The sequence below is a fragment of the Xyrauchen texanus genome, chromosome 12 (assembly GCF_025860055.1).
Source record: "Xyrauchen texanus isolate HMW12.3.18 chromosome 12, RBS_HiC_50CHRs, whole genome shotgun sequence".
Taxonomy (NCBI): Eukaryota; Metazoa; Chordata; class Actinopteri; order Cypriniformes; family Catostomidae; genus Xyrauchen; species Xyrauchen texanus.
Genome location: NC_068287.1, coordinates 20,116,303 through 20,135,700, shown reverse-complemented (window position 1 = coordinate 20,135,700; position 19,398 = coordinate 20,116,303). Strand labels below are relative to the sequence as shown.

Below are 19,398 nucleotides of genomic sequence, written 5' to 3'. Positions count from 1 at the left end.
CCTGATGAACGAGAGGCTTGTCTGCCACACTGGTGCCAAAGCCCAGGCCTGGAGGAAGACCTCACCACTGACGGAGGATCGCAATGCCAAGGAGAGTTTTGATGTTACTTGAGTGTCCGCCAGGAAACGGAGGATCCGTTGCCTTCCTACTTCTCGGATCACTGTGCGATCTGTTCAATTAAGTTAATAAATGGTCTGCACTTATATTGCGCCTTTTTAACCTTAACGGTATTCAAAGCACTTTACACTGTGACACACACACACACACACACACACACACACACACACACACACACACACACACACACACACACACACACACACACACACACACACACACACACACACACACACACACACACACACACACACACACACACACACACAGTGCTGGCCTGCCATTGGCAGCAACTTGGGGTTCAGGGTCTTGCCCAAGGACACTTCGGCATGTGGAGTCGTGTGGGCCAGGATTCAAACCACCAACCCTGCGATTTGTGGCCGACCCGCTCTACCAACTGAGCCACAACCGCCAATGTTTCATGTGAATTTATTTATTTATTTGGCAAGTATTCTTGTGATATATCGAACAGTGATATGCATATCGTATCATGAGATGGCTGGCGGTACACAGCTCTACATGCAACACACTTAAAAAGGTTTATTAAAAAAATAAATAAATAAATAAAAATCGCAAATTTACCCCCAAAATGAACACAAATTGTATTGAAGTCTGCAGATTCTGCCTTGGCCTGAATATAAAGTTATGCAGCGCAATTTTATTTGAAAACCTAAACAGAGCCTCACTACAAACACCATTTCAATTAGCTCTCGTTGTAAAAATATTTCCATGACGAAATGTCTCACCAGAACCTAAAAGTCTCTTAAAGATAACTTTAAATCCCATGGGAAAAAAATAGCAGTCTAGGCTAATGCAAAATAGATGTGAATATGCTATATTCCCCAACTTCATTCCGCTTGACACTGAATGTCTTTGAATGGAGTCAGACTGGGTAAACAAAACTCTGAGCTCTTAAAGACTCATCTCACCCCCTTCAACACCGAAACAGAAGAAATGCTTCCAAAGCCAAACTGATCATTCCTCAACCTCAGAACACCCCCTTTATTTATGCCATCCAGTCAATGTCCTCTCTCCATCACAAGTCTTATATTCTGATGGATGAGGCATTAGCTACAAAGTGCTGACAGATACCCACTCAGACCTAGTAAGAGGCAGGTTGTCAGATCAGTCGGTCCATATCTATTGCACCCCACTCACCCCCCAACCTCACCCCTCCCCTCCATAAATGAGACAAGGCTGCAGACAGAGTGTCTCTCAGCTGTTGGTCTGTTCCTGACACTACCAGCCTCTTATGACCAACCCTGACTACAGCTCAAAGACCAGTATTGTACAGTCCATCACAGTCCCAATCACACAACTGATCCGATTTCAGCCCATATCTCAGTTTCCATCTCAGGGAAAAGGAAGCTAGAATATGAAAGAATGTTGGATTTGTTCCATGTTATTTTGCTCCTGTACAACTCTCCCAATCTAAGAGCACTAGATAATAACACTTCACCAAGGGAGTCTCAAACAAATTATTGTGATAAGAGGTTACTCTCCTAAACATTCCTTCTACCTAATGGACTATAAATCTCAGGCTTGGAGAGTGCCAACAATAAGGGAAACTATAAAATCAAACTTCTTTATAATTTTATAGGGCCAGAATAAGTCTTTTCTCGACTTCAGTGACTCAACTCACAAACATCCACAGTAATTAAGTGCCATCAATTAACCATTAAATAGGCCACAACACTGCAGTGTATCATTGTTCTTAATAAAAATGAATCTGAATCTGCTGAAATATGGCATGATCGTCATGCAGCATTTACTAAGTTAAGGGAGCAAGAGTGAAGATGAAATTGGCCTGAAATTTATCTATATTAAAAACCGTTTGTGCAATCAAATGTACCATTATTGATACGTGCCATTAAAAATTATGCAGTTGTTATCCATTCAAAAATACATAGAGCATTAAAGCAATAGTTTAACAAAACATAAAATGCATTATACAAAATGCAAAAAAACTAGCCCATGTAATTTAGTTGAAGAACAACATGATCATGAGTCAATTAGAAAATTTGTATTTTTGGTTTGAAATACTCCTTTACTTCCATTTCTGTTAAGCTTGCACAAAAGGATACATTTTGATGGCTCCCGATTTAGTTCCAATGGCCATGAGCTGTAGTTTGGGATCATAGGCCAGAGCATTTGGCTGGTTTGGGAATCCATGTTCAACTGTCTAAGTAAAAGAGAAGCAGCAGTAATGATCAGCATTTAGACATTGACATTTGAGATGCACACTGTAAAAAAAAAAAAAAAAGGCATGCAATTTGAAAAGAATGTAAAAATGCTATAGAAAAAAAATAAACGTTAATTGATGAATATGTAGTTTACATAATGTACAAATTATATTTAACAAGATGATACATGTCATTTTATGGCAAAATATATATTTTTTTAAATTAAGATGAAAAAAGTATGGTTTTACCATATAACTTATATTATGAGAAAACATAATATAATCCAGAGTTCATTTCAAGTATGCTATTTGCATTTGGAATATGTTGCTGTCAACTCTCAATATGAGATCCAAAGAGCTGTCACTATCAGTGAAGCAAGCCATCATTAGGCTGAAAAATCAAAACAAACCCATCAGAGAGATAGCAAAAACATTAGGTGTGGCCAAATCAACTGTTTGGAACATTCTTAAAAAGAAAGAACGCACCGGTGAGCTCAGAAACACCAAAAGACCCAGAAGACCACGGAAAACAACTGTGGTGGATGACCGAAGAATTCTTTCCCTGGTGAAGAAAACACCCTTCACAACAGTTGGCCAGATCAAGAACACTCTCCAGGACGTAGGTGTATGTGTGTCAAAGTCAACAATCAAGAGAAGACTTCACCAGAGTGAATACAGAGGGTTCACCACAAGATGTAAACCATTGGTGAGCCTCAAAAACAGGAAGGCCAGATTAGAGTTTGCCAAACAACATCTAAAAAAGCCTTCACAGTTCTGGAACAACATCCAATGGACAGATGAGACAAAGATCAACTTGTACCAGAGTGATGGGAAGAGAAGAGTATGGAGAAGGAAAGGAACTGCTCATGATCCAAAGCATACCACCTCATCAGTGAAGCATGGTGGTGGTAGTGTCATGGCGTGGGCATGTATGGCTGCCAATGGAACTGGTTCTCTTGTATTTATTGATGATGTGACTTCCGACAAAAGCAGCAGGATGAATTCTGAAGTGTTTCAGGCAATATTATCCGCTCATATTCAGCCAAATGCTTCAGAACTCATTGGACGCGCTTCACAGTACAGATGGACAATGACCCCAAGCATACTTTAAGGGAAAGAAGTGGAATGTTATGCAATGGCCAAGTCAATCACCTGACCAGAATCTGATTGAGGATGCATTTCACTTTATGAAAGTTAGGAAAATAGCCAATAGTCTTTTGTGTTATTTACAAATCTGAAATTAATTTTTGAGTTTAATGGAATTCTGTGTTGGAAATGATGGTGATGAAAAATAAAATTTGTATAATTTGTCTTGCTAAGGCTTATTTGATAAATACCATTTTATGTAGGCTATATTACATACATATAATTAAATTATATTTGTAATTTTTTGGGCATTTTGTGGAACAAACTCTGCTTGACTGTAAATGATGGCCAACAAGAAGTCGGCAGGAGAGAGATTTAGCGTGATTTTTCTGGTGTGGTCGTAAACTAAAAATAAAATAATAATATTAGCCTAAATTATTTTTACACAATAAAAAATGTAATGGCTATTTCTCCTTTGTTTAGATTATCAAAGTTTTAAACATGTCATAATTTTCCTTTTATTATGAATTGTTAGTTTAAAACTGAAAGAATAGGCCAGGGACAAGGCTAAAAATAAAATAATAATAACTAAATAACTATACATAAAGGCATTTGAAAAGTACCAAAAAATAAAAATTAAAGCGTGGTAAACAAAGCTTCAAATAACAAAAAGTAAAATGTGAAATGTTTCAATAAAAATCAAGCATTAGTACATGAAAGCGCCAGAACCTGAGAGATGTTTATTGTGTGCACAGACAACATTAAGGGAATGTTGAGAGAAATGCATATACCGCGAAAGAATTTCTTGACGAACTCAAGTAATTATTACTTGATGTGTGTTAGCGTTTGACTGTTAAAAAAAAAAAAATGAGAAAACTTTATGGGGTTACTCACAATAGACAGCGCAACTGATCTAATGAGCCCGCTTGATGAAGATGAAGCTCACACGCAAACTCACTTTCTTACAGTATACATCTATAAACGTCCGACTGTGCATCAACTCCGACAAATACTTGAAACACCGACTGTTTCAGACCACTTTGCTGCGCTTATTTTGGCATATCTGAGCGTTGTAGTTTGGAAAACATTGCTGTACTATCAATTGCAAATTAATCCAGATCAATTTCTCTGCAATGAAACAGTGCGCGTTCCGAATAAACACAATAACTTCTCACAAGAAATGCATTTAGCTTGGATTAAATGTTGAATTAAATGCAACCAGAACCCGCATGCATGCTCAGTCTCGGGGGGACAGAAGTGACAACTGAACAACGCTATGCATCCCACGTACCTTATTGAATGCAAAAAGATCCTGCTTGATTTTCTCACGATGAGGGTCATTTCCCTGCCGTCTGAACCGAAACTTCATCATCCTGAAGCCGTATCAGAGATATATCACAACCCGCGACGTCTCAGACTGATATAAATTCCGTTAGGCGTGAATCAGTGCAGAAAAACAATGTGATCCTTCATATACGCTCCCGTTTCTTTTGTAGCCACTCCTCAAGCCGTGCAAGTTTTCGGCTGTGTGTTCATGCAGTTTGACTACAGGGCAAGTTCACAGGAACCACGTCTTAAGAGAGCCAATGAGAGGGCAAGAATCTGTGACCAATTCACAAAACTACGCCCCAGCGTGTGGGAAACACGGATGAGAAACTGTCTGGATTGGGTTTAGTTTTCAAACGCATAGAAATACTTCCACTATTTCGTAAGAACAATCAATCAGTTTGATCACATAAAATTATTTCAAGAGTTTCAGGACGTAAAAATATTTCACTTCTCTAGTTTATTTTCATGGGCTGACGTCTGCAATTTTTCTCAGTCAAATTTAAAAGCTCACCATTTACACATTCTTTGGACTAATAGCAAAAAAGTGGTTAATTTATCAGAAAACACCCTATATTTAACACCAAAAAAGTCTAAAATTATGAATAAATAATATTGTATATGTTTACAATCTTATGATAAACCATACGTTTTTTCTTTCCCCCTAATTTTGTAAGCATGTAATTCTGGTTCTGTTCATATTATCTCAGTGCAAAATGTCTAATTTCATTCCACTGCATGGCAGCAAGTACTAGGAAAAATATTTTTCCTCAATCACCTTCCAATATGCAATATGCAGATTTGAAATGTAGGTGATGCTCTAACACAATTTAGCACTCACACAGATGTGCTCGTCCATAGACATTCAGTCTAATTTTCAGTTCATGTACCACCCCCATTGTTTCATGGACTATCTCGGCCTCTGAGTGGAATAGAAGCTCAATCTAGGTGTAATTAGCGACATTTTATCACCAATAGTCGCTAACATTATTTTCTGATGATTTGTTTAGCATGTCCTGCTGGACTGCATATTTTGTTCTGGATATCTAAGATAACATTGGATTATTCACCCAAGCAAGCTCACATACAAGTAGAAAATGGCTCATTATGTAGAAAACTGCCTACGGTAAGAGCAGACATCAAATTTGTAGCTACTTGAGGCTTACAGCAGCAGTCATTGGATCATAAATGAGACGTTTGTATTTGATGTTTTACAGAAATCATATTTTACTTTGTGATTCTTGTGAAAATCTTTCAAACTTTGGTATTAGGGCAACAAAATTAACTATATAGTCACATTCATGATAATGAGAGCTTTCGTTTTATATTTTGGAAAACAGTACACTTCTGATTTTATTTTATTTTTTATTATTTATTTAGAATACATACTTCATATTTAAACTAAATTCATTGTACTTTGGTGCATTGTGCATGATATATTTCTCTTTCTGTCCACATATAGACATAAAATGAGACATAACAATATTAAAATATTTCAAATACATCATAATCTCATATAGTGCAAATTCATTTTCAGCATGAGGCAAGACCTTTAAAAACTGTGGCTTAAAAAATATGTTTTTTTCTATCTCTATCTATCTCTCTCTCTCTCTCTTTATATATATATATAAAGTCTAGCTGAATATGTGTCCAGAACCAGAGGTAGTAACAGTAATGATTTAAATCATGGGGCCATATGTTAAACCTAATGGAATGCATGCAAACTATTGTGAACAAGCTATCTGGTATTTGGCTTTGAAATCCCAAACAGACAGATGGAATTGTCAAAAATTACAGGTGGTATTTCGATGTAAATGACTTAGTGCCTGATTGCAATTATTGTCATTAAAGCAGTAATAAATAACAGCTGTGGGCAGGGGTACTAGAGCAGAGTGATTTCACTAGGAGGCAGAGTCAGCCTCTTCTCTCGTACCGACAGCAGGTTCTCCATATGCATAGCAATGACACGGCACAGCTCAAGACTCTGTAAAGTAAAACACAACACACCTTTAAAGGTTAAGGTGAAACTAAAAATTACCAGATATGACATGATTAGATAATGCTGTAAATTGGAATGAAGATAAACGCTCCACCAGTTAGTTCAGAGACCATACCTGGTCAAGCTGTAACTGTGTAATGCGTTGAGACAACAGGTCACCCAGCATTATCTCCACATATGGGTAACTGGAGCCAGCTGTGGGCCTCTGTGTACGGGAGGACTGCACCTCTTTCAGCGGAAACTTCACCATCGGCTCCTGGAAAACATTGAAAACAGCTGTGAACCCTATACAAATATAATGTATAGTATAGAAAAAGACTAGTTTTTAAAATATGTTGAGTATAAGGGACATATTAACAGTGCCAAAACAATTATTTTTAAAGACACCATGAAATACATGATAAGAACAGTTTTCTGTCCCGAGTTTAGGGTGGGACATATTGAGGGGCCTTGTCCTTTTTTTAAATAGCCAATAGTCTTTAGTTACATCACAGACATGAACCTTGATTTGCTACTTGCTGGACAGGGGGAGGGATATTCTCATTCTAGACAGCATTTGATTGGACAAAAATATGTGTAGTGCGACATAAATTATAAATAAAATCTGCTATAAGTTATTTTTGTCAACTTTTATGAGTACACTTACTAGGGATGGTAAGATTCACCATCGGCATAAAAGTTAACGATGCGATGCATCGATTTAAAAAAGTGTGCATCGGATACAAGTGGGCATTTGTATCGTGATGCATCATTTCTAACATATTTGCATCGGTTAAAAAATTATTTATTTATATATAATAATTAGTAGATGCGCTATACTTTTATTATTTGGAAAGTGACGAATAATTTGTGACCATAGATTATATGTAGATTGATTTCTCCTTTCTAAACTGTTTCTCCAGTGCGTTCTCTCATCACCACTGCTGCTACGTGAAAATGACATATAAAAACACTACGGAGACCGAGGCGTGTCCTGACAGTCACAGATCGCAAAGGCAATGCAGGTAGATTGCACAAATTTAAATGTGTTTTCGTTAAATTTTAATAAAAATAAAAATTCTGTCTTTCCTCCTTTTAGATTCTGTCTGACTTGCACTTGACGAGTAAATTTTGACCAGGCGAGATTTTTGTTTATTCAGTTGCCATTACAAATAGGTTCACACCTTCCAAGGGCTTCTGAGAACAGAGCGCAAAATTGCGAAGCTAGAAGTCTTTGAGACTAGCTACCAGCAGCTACTGCCCGGATTATGCAAAACTCCATTCAATGCAAATCATCAGAATAAGGTAAATGCCCTGGCTATAGTAATCTATTGTGCTGTAGGTGTTTTGGGTTTAGTGTTAAAACTGAATGATATCAACATTTAACATTATTATATATTTTTTAATTAATTAGAAAATGAATTCCATGTAGGGCTACATGCAGTAGTCCCAACAAACATTTTTTTTTTTAATGAAAATGTGTTTTTTTTTTAGTTGGTAGATCTTATTAAGTTTGTCATTAAAAAGTAGATTATCACGCAAAAAAGTGTGGACATAGAATATAGATTAACATGGCAGAGGCAGAGCTGCATCTGCACCAAATAATTACAAATCCAATGTTTGGAAACACTTTGGGTTTTATAAGAGAGATGGAGATTTTTATAAAACCATGCAGTTTGTAAAATATGTCATGCTGCTATAAATTATAAAGGCAGTACAACTAATTTAACAACACACTTGAAGCGCCGACACAAAAGCACATTCGTCTGCTGGCAAGTTACGGAATATTTCTTCATTGTTTATCCCTGAGCATCCTTAAATTGTGTCACTGTTAAATGTGTGAACTGTTAAAAGCGTAACTGGAAACAGAACAGGAAAATAACGTCTGGTTTTATTTAATCTTTTTATTTATTCTTTTTGCTCTACAAAAGGCCCTTTTGTGAAAGGTCTGAGTTAGAAGTCAGAAGGCACTTAAGTTAATTCATGATTTACTGTCTATCTGAACCAAAGAAATAAAAGCGAACTCTTTGTATCCTACCATACTGAATTGCATAGCATCACATTTTTCCCATTCCATTGTATTGCATTGAATCGCATTGTGTTGAATCTAATCGAAATCGGATCACACTGCATCGTAATAGGGGTGAATCGTATCACATCGGTAGCTGCTTCATATGTATCTTTAATGTATCGTATCATTGGCTATGCATCAAGATGTGTATCGCATCGGCCTCAGTTATGGAGGTATGCCCTAATCGGACATATTTCAGAGTGAAACAGGATATTCAACAAGAATAAATGCAGGCTGGGACCTGATTTTATCCATCTGGAATTTAATTGATCGTGACAAATGGGCATTGCATACCAGAATGGAGCCAGATTATTGGAGGGGTTGAAAAGTAAGATGGACGAGTCACGTGATGCCATGCCAGGTTCGGACGTGTGAACGGCGAGCTCTGTGCACTTTGCTGGTTTTAATACTTTTTATGCCATAAATCGGTGAGATTTGATACACCCTGATCGAAGACAATATGTCAAAGATTTCAAAATCCTTGGGCTCAATAGACATTTATTTATTTTTAATTCCTTTTTCTCCCAATTTGGAATGCCCAATTCCCACTACTTTGTAGGTCCTCGTGGTGGTGCGTTTACTCACCTCAGTCCAGGTGGCAGAAGACAAGTCTCAGTTGTATCCACTTCTGAGACAGTCAATCCACGCATCTTATCACGTGGTTCATTGTGCATGACACATGGAGATTCCCGCATGTGGAGGCTCATGCTACTCTCCGCAATCCACGCACAACTTACCACGCGCCACATTGAGAGCGAGAACCACAAATAGTAACGACGAGGAGTTTACCCCATGTAACTCTACCCTCCCTAGCAACCAGGCCAATTTGGTTGCTTAAGAGACCTGGCTGGAGTCACTCAGCACACCCTGGATTCGGACTCACGTCTCCAGGGGTGGTAGTCAGCATCAATACTCGCTGAGCTACCCAGGCCCCCCCGGGCTCTGGAGACATTTCCGACATGATTGAAATACAGATTTAATACTACTAGATTTAACATTTAATGCCACCATGAGGACATAGAGCACATTGGGAACTAGGCCCATGCCCATGGGATTTTGTCATGGAAGGTTGAGCTTCGGCTATTCAGGGCAAGACAGTCATACTTTGAGTCAGGGGACAAAGCAGGGAAGCTATTGGCTAGATATATAAAGCAGAGAGAGACTTTTTCTACCACTCCCTCAGTGAAATCGGCTGGTGGTGAAATATTTACCTCAGCCATTGATATTAATAATGCTTTTAAAGTATTCTATCTTGATCTCTATAATTCCACATCTTCGTACTGATGAAGATATTAGGAACTCCCTAAACTGATGAATGAGCAAAACAATTCTCTTGATTCTGAGATAACCTTGGAGGAGATAATTGAGGCCTTGCCTACAGGCAAGGCTCTGGGGCCTCCAGGGAGTTTTTTAGATCTAATACTATAGAATTTGCTCAACTTTTGCTAGAAGTTTATGCAGAATCATTAAAGAATGGAAAGCTTCTGCCATCCATGACGCAAGCCTGGATCAGTCTGAATCTTAAAAAGGACAAAGATCCAAGCAAGTGTAAGAGTTACAGTCCAATATCCCTGATCCAGCTAGATGTTAAAATATTGTCATACATTTTGGCTAACCGATTAAATAATGACATCTCTTATACATATAGATCTGGTGGGATTTATTCGGGGCCATATAGCTCTTCTTATAACATTAGGCATTTAATCAATATCATGTGGTCAATGGCGAATGAACAGACTCCGATTGCTGCCATCCCACATGACACCAAAAAGGCACTTGCTATAGTAGAATAGGATTATCTTTTTAAGATTTAGGAAATGTACAGGTTTGGGAATACGTTTATTGGATGGATTAAGTTACTTTATAGACACCCGGTAGCGGTGGTACAAACAAATGATTTCAGATTAATTTCAGATTACTTTACTCTGGATGTTCTCAGGATACAGATTTAATTGGTCTAAATCCGAAGCTTTGGCTCTGACAGCATACTGCCCAGCTTTTCAGCCAGGTGCCTTTAAGTGCCCTAAACAGGGCATTAAGTATTTGGGTATTTTATTCCTAGCAAATTTGTGTGATTTAGTTAGAGTTCATTTTGACCCTTTAATAAAAAGTTTTTTGAGCGATGTGGGCAGGTGGGCTTCATTACATTTTTGATGATTGGGTAGGTTAATGTTATTAAAATGAATTGTATTCCAAAATTAATCTACCTGCTACAGTCTCTCCCTATAGATGTCCCCTCCCTTATTTCAAGAAATTTGATACCATAGCAAAGTCCTTCATTTGGAATGGTAAACGTCCCAGATTACATTTCAGTAAGCTGCATAGACCGATTGAAATAGGTGGGCTAAACCTACCCAAGATTTAGTTTTATTATTATGCATTCGGTCTCAGACATTTGGCTCATTTGTCACTTCCACCTGAGAGAGCCCCTCCCTGGTTTTGTATTGAACAGGAATTTCTTGCCCATACTTCGCCATTACAAAACCTGTTTATCAAACTAACGGAGAAGTTAAATTACACCCCGTTATCTCGCATTTGCACTCGGTATGGACAAAAGTGTCCAAAGTGTTTCATTCTGACATTTTTTTCAATGTTGCCTCGAGCATATGGCTGAACCCAAAATGTATATTATTAAGTGCTTTCTGCTGGTCGTAGTGGATTGGGAGGGGGTCACTACACTCTGTGACCTATATGAGAGCGGAGTGTTGTGATCCTTTGAAAATATGGTTCAACATTTGGGATTCCCAGATCTCAGTTCTTTAGGCATTTACAGCTGCGCCACCTGCTCTGTACTATTTTTGGGAGAAGCATACACCCCTCTAAAGCAGCAGACACTCTGGGAGGGGGTGATTACTGCTTTTGGAAAAGGTCATGAGGCATCAGTGTATTACTCCCTGCTAATTCAGAATCTGGGGGACAGGGCTTTAACTTCTATTAAGAGATTATGGGAGAAAGATTTCAACTTTGTATCGGAGGAGGCAGGGCTGGACTGGGAAGAGAATCGGGACACCATGTAATTAATTCGATAAAAAATTGCTGTCATTACAGTTTAAAATACTATTTTAATAAGGATCTAAAACAAGAGGCTAAACTTACATGAGTGTCTTTGCTTAGAAAGTTCAGACCATTTTGATTGACAGCCAGTACGCATGGGGTGTCAATAGCATTGTTGCTGCTGCTTTGTATGTAGAAGAATGATGAGCCAAACATGGGAAAAGCACTGACAAGCCCTGCAGAGACGCAAGCACAACAATCAGTCTTGAGAATAAATTGCTATCTGCCTCCGCATTGGCAGTGCTCTTAAGTGAACTCCTCACCCAGAAATTGTGCTCTGGCCTGATGAGGACTGAGCGCCTGGACCTGCTGGTTATGCTGGATCACCATGTTCAGCCATTGCTGAGGCCGCTGGAACCCAAAGAGCTGGGAGGGAATATACTCTTGAACCTCATGGCTGATAGCAGAGAACAAAAAGGGGTTAGTCTACAGGATGGTAAGAAAATGCCCTCTGAAATTACAGCAATGGACCCAAAATTCTATATGTGGGGCAATAGAAGTATTACATTCTAAATCTTGAGGATTTCTGTATTAAAACGATTACATTTAAGTGTTTGACATTGACAGATGAGACAGAGTTTATGCATTAAAAATTTAAGAACTTTTTTTTCCTTTCAGGACCCAGGACACAGTACTAAAATTGACAGTCATAGAAAAGTAAAAATGTCAAAGTTTCTGCTTGGATTGGCGGATAAGGACATGCAACCTGTCCATGTTAGCATCTACCTAATATGGCTAGCTTAGAAACCAGGTGACAGGTGAATATGAGCCAAAAATATTTGATTGAGTTTGATTGGACACACGGCCTGTGACATCTTCTCCCTTCTAAACATTGATAAACCAATTTGTTTTGCTAGCCTAACTATATATGATTATATGCTTAGTTGCATTTTATTATTTTGCATTTAGCTGTGTTTATTGAAGGGTGTCCGGGACCCTATCATAACAGATCTATACTCCATTTTGGGGCATGATACACCTGTTAAGAACCACTGTCCTGCATAATTGCATCTAAGCTAATATGTCCATTAAAAAACATTCAGGCTATTGAGTAACATGCAACATATTCTTCTTTTAGATTATAAAGTAGATTTATGGCATTACAGGGTGGGGAGGTAGACAGAGTCCTTGGCACGATGTTGCAGAGCGGCCAGTTTTGACACTTGTTGCAGCTGTTGATCACTGGCCTTACCCTGTGGGATGATATTGAGCAGCCCTTTCAAGTAGTCAGGGGAAACCTGCAAAATGTGGATGAAGACATAAGCAACTTTTAAAGAGAAAACCTAGAACAAACCAAGACCAGATCCTTCAGATGTACAGTAACTGATGCAATAAACAGCATAAAACATGAAAGGAAGTCTGGGAAATTGAATCAGTCTGGTTGACAAACCTGATTGTAATGCATAGTGACTCCGAGCTCATTGTCAAACTTTAGTGGCTGTGTCCAGATTACTCGTCGAAACCACAGACTGTAGGTGCTATCAACGTGTTCTGCCTCTGTAGCAATATCCAAGATGTACTCCCTTTTGTTTAGTGGGCGGACATTCTGACCTGCAGAATGAGAGTCATTGGATTAACACAGTTTACTTGAATGATTTGACACTTTGCTAAAATATGTAAACTGCAATATCAGCTATTTTGACATGATTGTGCACTCTCTTGTCATCTCACCTCTGTTTGTGACCACAAATATAGCATACTCTTCCAGGGCCTCAATTTTATGCAGGCCCATCTCATAGCACAGCTCTTCAATGACATCCAAAGCCACCTTCACAGTCAAGTAACCAAAGTGAATTAGCCTCATACTTGTTCTGTTAAATAAATTACTTCACTAGCCAAGCTGCTTTAAATATTGTAAAACATTAGTTCACCCAAAAATATAAATTATCTGATCATTTACTCACCCTCATGCCATCCCAGATGTGAATGACTTTCTTTCTTCTGCTGAACACAAACAAGGATTTTTAGAAGAATATCTCAACTCTGTAGGTCCATATAATGCAAGTGAATAGTGGCCAAAGATTTAAAGCTAAAAAAAGCACACACATGCAACATAAAAGTAATCCATACGACTCCAGTGGTTAAATCCATCTCTTCTCAAGCAATTTAAGTGTGGGTGAGAAACAGATCAATATTTAAGTCCTTTTTTACTATAAATCTCCACTTTCACTTTCAAATACTTCTTTTGTTTTTAGGCATTTCACATTCTTAGTGGATGGGGGTGGAGACTTGTAATGTATTTGTTTCTCACCCACATCTATCATAACACTTCAGAAAATGTGGATTAAATCACTTTAATTGGTTTATGGATTACTTTTATTCTGTCTTTATGTGATTTCTGAAGATTCAAAGTTCTGGCCACCATTCATTTGCATTGTATGGACCTACAGAGCTGAAATATTCTACAAAAAATCTTTGTGTTCAGCAAAAGAAAGAAAGTCATACACATCTGGGATGGAGTAAATTATGAGAATTTTCAATTTTTTGGGTGAACTAACCCTTTTAGTTCACTTACTGAGCAGGTTTTAATTTTTAAGTGGCGTTCAATTCCACCAGGAAACAGAAACAACTGCCTTTTGGAGCTCCGTCCAGCCTTGAAAACAAGGGTTGTACTTAATTAAGCACAGACTGGAAAATACCATAGCATTATAATCCATAAATCTGCTAATGAGCAACTAACCAGCATAGCCTTCAGCTCCATGCCATTAGGATACACTACACGGCCACCACACTGGAACGTCTTCCTTAGATTTTGCTCACAAGCCTTGGCAATACCTGTCAGCATTAAAACATACATGTAAATCTCTTGAGGAACCTCTGATTTTCTTATTCTTTAATCAGTGTAAACTGAATAGCTTTAACCCCTGCTGAAAATCCACATTAGGCTGGTCGCTGTGTTTTGGAACATTGTATCTGGTTTCTAGCTTGTCTAAGGTGGTCTGAGTTGAACATTAACTCGTCCAACCAGCCATCATGTTCCAAAAACCATCTGATTTGGTAACTGGTTTGCTGATGGTGCAAGTTGGTCTATTTCCTGACTAGCTATTGACTAGTTTGGACCAGCTAATGACCAGCTTGTACCAGCTACCATGTTCCAAAATGCAGCTAACACCTTATGATGGATTTTCTGCCAGGGACATAAAGTTATGAGAGCAGTCTACCTTGAAAGTGCACCCCTTGACTTGCACAGACATCTTGGAGATATTTGAGCAGGTAAGGTTTGAGCACCTCTGAACACTTGTAGTATGCAGTGAGGATGTAGAGCAGCCTCCAACCCCTCTGACAACTCTCGCTGTGAAACACAGTCAAAAGGAGAAAAAAAAAACATTAACCCTCTGCCTGGCACAGTAAAATGAGTCTATGGGATTTCTTCATTCAGAAAGAAGCTGGCTCATACGCCTTGGAGCTGGTGTTCCCAGTGATCTGCTTGAGCACTTGGCAGTAAGCTTCATCGCGCATCAGTCCATACTCTCCACTCATCTGCAAATGGGACATTGAGCTCAAATAAAAGTTAGCATCAAAGGCATTAAAGGGATAGTTTGCCCAAAAATTTTAATTCTCTCATCATTTACTCTCTCTCATGCCATCCCAGATGTATCTGAGAATATCTCAGCTATTTAGGTCCATACAATGCAAGTGAATGGTGACCAGAAATGTGAAGGTCCAAAATGCATATAAAAGGCACATATAATCCACATGACTCCAATGGTTACGTATATATCTTCAGAAGCGATATGATAGGTGTGGGTGAGAAAAAGATCAATATGTAAGTCCTTTTTATCTCTATAAATCTCCACATTTGAACAGCCCAACCAGTAGGTGGTGAAAAAACAAAAGAAGAAGAATGTGAAAGTGGAGATGTATGGTCAAAAGACTTAAATGTTGATTGTTTTTTCACCCACACCTATCATCGCTTCTGAAGACATGGATTAAACCACTGGAGTCATTTGGATTACTTTTATGTGAGTTTTGGAGATTCTAGTCACCATTTACTTGTATTGTATGGACCAACAGAGCTGAGATATTGTAAAAAAAAAAAAAAAATCTTCATTTGTGTTCTGCAGAAGAAAGTCATGCACATCTGGGATGGCATGAGGATGAGTAATTGATGAGAGAATATTCCTTTTGGGGTGAACTATTCCTTTAAGTATATTCCTGCTTCTGTATGTTAACATTTAATGATGAAGACTTGATGTTATATAAAGAGTTATATACCCTCAGGATTGTGCTGACAATATTCTCCTCAGACTGGCCTTTCATAGGGTAGTCCCCCATAAACTTCATTATAGCTGAAAAACATAGATTATTACATTGCGATATATGATAGATGAATGGATGGATGGATGTATAAAAGGGGGATTTTCTCACTTACAAAGAAATATCTCTGTAGCCACTTTGTTAATGTTTTCATCAGTGAACTCAATCAGAGACTCTTGAATGGGGGACTACAAGACAAAAAATATTGATGCATTTGTGAGAGTAATTTTAAGGAAATGTTTAAAAATGATGGTATGCATTCTGTACCTTGGAATATTTCACCATTTCTGATGGTTCACTAACGTCCTTTCCTTTCTTTGACTTTTTCTTATACAAATCACTGCAAAATACAAGCGAAATTTAATTTTGTCTATTATAATTAATTCTTTATTCAACAGTGTTGTAATCAACTGACCCATCTTTCCTCTGGGCCCCTCTGAAGTACTTCTTGGCAAACTCCACCATGCTGTATTGGCTGTCCTGCAGGATTCTCTCATCAATGTCCATGTCAGGACTGTCTGTGTAGGCCTCTGCATAATCACTGACTGGAGATGCCACCTAGAGGTGAGATGCAGCAATACAAGGGCACTCTGAGACCTCTACAGCAAAGGTAAACAAGAATTTCATTCTATAGGGGAACACATACCTCAATGGAGCGGTCCAATTCGTGGGCTGCAGCGGCGGACCCCACGGCCACAGCCACAGCGGCCGAGGCAGCCACGCGACCCTGCTTATTCTTGGGTTCCTCTTTCTTATCCACAGGAATGTTAATGAAGTCTGGAGCAGCCACTGGCTGTACAAACTCCACAGGAAAACCCCCAGATCGGCCATGAACAGCACCAAACTTCCAGCCTTTTAACAAAACAAGGACATAGTGTGTGAAAGTGTGTGTGTGATGGTAATTTCACATTTTTATTGTGGGTGAAAATGTATAATATTAGTGGAACCATCATGCTTATACATGCAACTAGGGATGCATGGTATATTGGTGATCATATCGGTATAAGCCAATATTAGCATTTTTAATATTGGAAGTCGTAAAATAATTGCATAGAATAAAAAAGTAAACACTGGTTATCATATCAAGCAGAATGTCTAATAGGTGCATCCCTACATGCAAGTGATATCAGATAAACATCAGATATCACACCTGCAAATTGAAATGACACTGTCAAGAGCAGTGTATCACAATAAGAATACAAACAGCACTCCATGCAAGCGTCACACACCGACCCACCAAAATCAAGTGTGTCTCTTTTTAATTCTTCCAGTAGAATCACCTTCCTTTTCACTATGAAACCATAACACTGGCCTGTGAAACAAGGTTACAGCTTTGGTGAACAAGTTTTGTGCCTTTAAACTTTATAAGCAACATCTTTCACACATTCAGTATACTATTTGGATGTATTATTAAACTATTTAGTAGTCGAAAATCCATTAAAACAGGATGTATGTGGTTCAGTGAATTATAAGAATATTCAAAATCTTTAAAAATTCTAGTTTGAAAATGCATGTACAGTACAATGATCTTAGAAATATAATATTTTTTTTCACGTTAGTTTAAACGTGTTAAAGTCCCACAAAATACATTTTAATTAAGAGGAATTTAAAACATGTTTATTGACCCATGTATGTTTGACCCATGCGGAGGGTGAGGCCTGGTTTGTACACCCGGCCCCTAATCAGGCTAATCAAGCCTCAGATAGGGATAAAGTCCAACTGGAGATGGCAGTGGGACAGAGAGAGAGAGAGATTTACAGGCAGCTGTCCGACATTAAGAGCTGCTGTGTTAATTATTTAGGCTCTTTAAATATGGAGAATGTTCCTGTAGTTGAACTGGTAGAACATGCCGCTAGCACTAGCAATGCCAAAATGTGTACCTTGAATGCACTGTCACTCTTGATAAAGAGGTCTGACAAATGCAGCTAAGTTTAGCTCAGGGATTGTAACAAATTTCATAAACACTCTTGGACTGAAGCAGTCTCACCTGCGTCCAGGCCGTCCATCTTCTGTAAGCGTATAATGTCTCCCTTATGGAAACTCAGCAGTGTTCTATCATCTGTAATGTAATTACGCACAGCAACTACATAGTCTGAATCCTAAAGCAAGAGAGAGCACAATTACTCACTCCACAGCATCGCAACCAGTCATTTCTGAAGTGACCCAATGTTGCGAGAATGTACTGACCTTTTTCAGCTCTGTGATGAAGTAGTCAATCATGGTTTTGACCTGAGGAGCTTTGGCAGAGAAAAGAATCAGTTTCTCATTGGTGAGGTTGAACTCCAGCATGTTCTTTGAGGGAATGGTGACAAACATGATGTCTGTGTAGCTGTAAGAGATGAGACATGATCACAGTATCATCCACAACTAGCTAAATAAGGATCATGTTTGTTGTGCCATTGGTATCAAAATGAATCCAAATCATTTATATTAATTAAGAAAATACAGACAGTCTCTCATTAAAGGAATAGTTAACCCAAAAATGATAATTTTATATTAATTACATTTTGGTTAGTTTCTCATCTGAAACCAATTGAATTGCTTCAGAAGACAGTTTAAATCACTAGAATCAAATAGATTTTTTCTTTAAGCTGCCTTTAAGTCCTTTTTAGAGCTTGGAAGTGTTGGACCCCATTGACCTGCATTGTATGGACAAAAACACCTCATATCTCCATCAAAATATCTTCGTTTGTGTTCCGCAGAAAAAAAGAAAGTCATATGAGTTTCAGATGCCATTAGGGTGAGTAAATGATGAGCTAATTTTCATTTTGGATGAACTATTCCTTTAACACCCCTTGATTATACCTGTAGGGTCGCAGAACTCTGAAGTAGTCTGGTGCTACTGCACTACTCCTGACCATCTTTAAAAGCTTGATCCCTCTATGAGACACAGAAAGCACCTGGACGCCTGTTCCTACACTGCCCTGTGGGAACCAACAGACAGATTTTCCCTATAGCATGGTGTAAATGGCATTATGCAGTAGAATATCCCTGCTGAAAATACTAATATCCCTGCTGCCACCATAAAAATGAGCTTTGCCACCCAATCTGCCACCCCAGCATAATTATCCAAATGTATTGAATATATCACTGCATCGATCAATCGCATACCTACTATTGCAGAGCATGTACAGTGTTTGGGCTCTCACAGGTTGATGAGATTATTTAGGCGGCTGTGTGTAAGCTGGTAGAGTGGGTCAGCCACTAATCGCAGTGTTGGTGGTTTGAATCCCGGCCCACACAATTCCACATGCCGAAGTGTCCTTGGGCAAGACACTGAACCCCAAAGTTGCTCCCAATGGCAGGCTAGCGCCTTGCATGGCAGC

At 38.6% G+C, this 19,398-nt stretch overlaps 2 protein-coding genes across 5 annotated transcripts in view; both read right to left on the bottom strand.

The window, feature by feature from the left end:
* The window catches only part of LOC127653419 (lethal(2) giant larvae protein homolog 1-like), a 71,617-nt gene extending 66,708 nt beyond the window's left edge, over window positions 1–4,909 (bottom strand). For 2 of the 4 annotated variants that reach the window (XM_052140102.1, XM_052140104.1), the window contains exon 1: window positions 4,678–4,909. In XM_052140102.1, coding sequence (XP_051996062.1) covers window positions 4,678–4,727 — 50 coding nt within the window. In that variant the 5' untranslated portion in view covers window positions 4,728–4,909. Of the gene's footprint in view, window positions 1–2,202; window positions 2,301–4,677 lie in introns of all 4 variants that reach the window. The other 2 variants (XM_052140100.1, XM_052140103.1) reach the window with 2 other exon arrangements.
* Window positions 4,910–6,279: 1,370 nt separating this feature from the next.
* The window catches only part of myo15aa (myosin XVAa), a 52,506-nt gene continuing 39,387 nt past the window's right edge, over window positions 6,280–19,398 (bottom strand). Inside the window, exons 45-64 of the mRNA XM_052139596.1 lie at window positions 18,878–18,996; window positions 18,260–18,401; window positions 18,060–18,171; window positions 17,310–17,384; window positions 16,719–16,924; window positions 16,488–16,630; window positions 16,340–16,412; window positions 16,188–16,260; window positions 16,031–16,104; window positions 15,213–15,295; window positions 14,977–15,107; window positions 14,496–14,590; window positions 14,331–14,408; window positions 13,487–13,583; window positions 13,206–13,366; window positions 12,920–13,053; window positions 12,079–12,212; window positions 11,858–11,991; window positions 6,827–6,967; window positions 6,280–6,696 (exon numbers count right to left, since the gene is read on the bottom strand). Of these exons, the coding sequence (XP_051995556.1) occupies window positions 6,595–6,696; window positions 6,827–6,967; window positions 11,858–11,991; window positions 12,079–12,212; window positions 12,920–13,053; window positions 13,206–13,366; window positions 13,487–13,583; window positions 14,331–14,408; window positions 14,496–14,590; window positions 14,977–15,107; window positions 15,213–15,295; window positions 16,031–16,104; window positions 16,188–16,260; window positions 16,340–16,412; window positions 16,488–16,630; window positions 16,719–16,924; window positions 17,310–17,384; window positions 18,060–18,171; window positions 18,260–18,401; window positions 18,878–18,996 (2,307 nt within the window). The 3' untranslated portion in view covers window positions 6,280–6,594. The remainder of the gene's footprint in view (window positions 6,697–6,826; window positions 6,968–11,857; window positions 11,992–12,078; window positions 12,213–12,919; window positions 13,054–13,205; window positions 13,367–13,486; window positions 13,584–14,330; window positions 14,409–14,495; window positions 14,591–14,976; window positions 15,108–15,212; window positions 15,296–16,030; window positions 16,105–16,187; window positions 16,261–16,339; window positions 16,413–16,487; window positions 16,631–16,718; window positions 16,925–17,309; window positions 17,385–18,059; window positions 18,172–18,259; window positions 18,402–18,877; window positions 18,997–19,398) is intronic.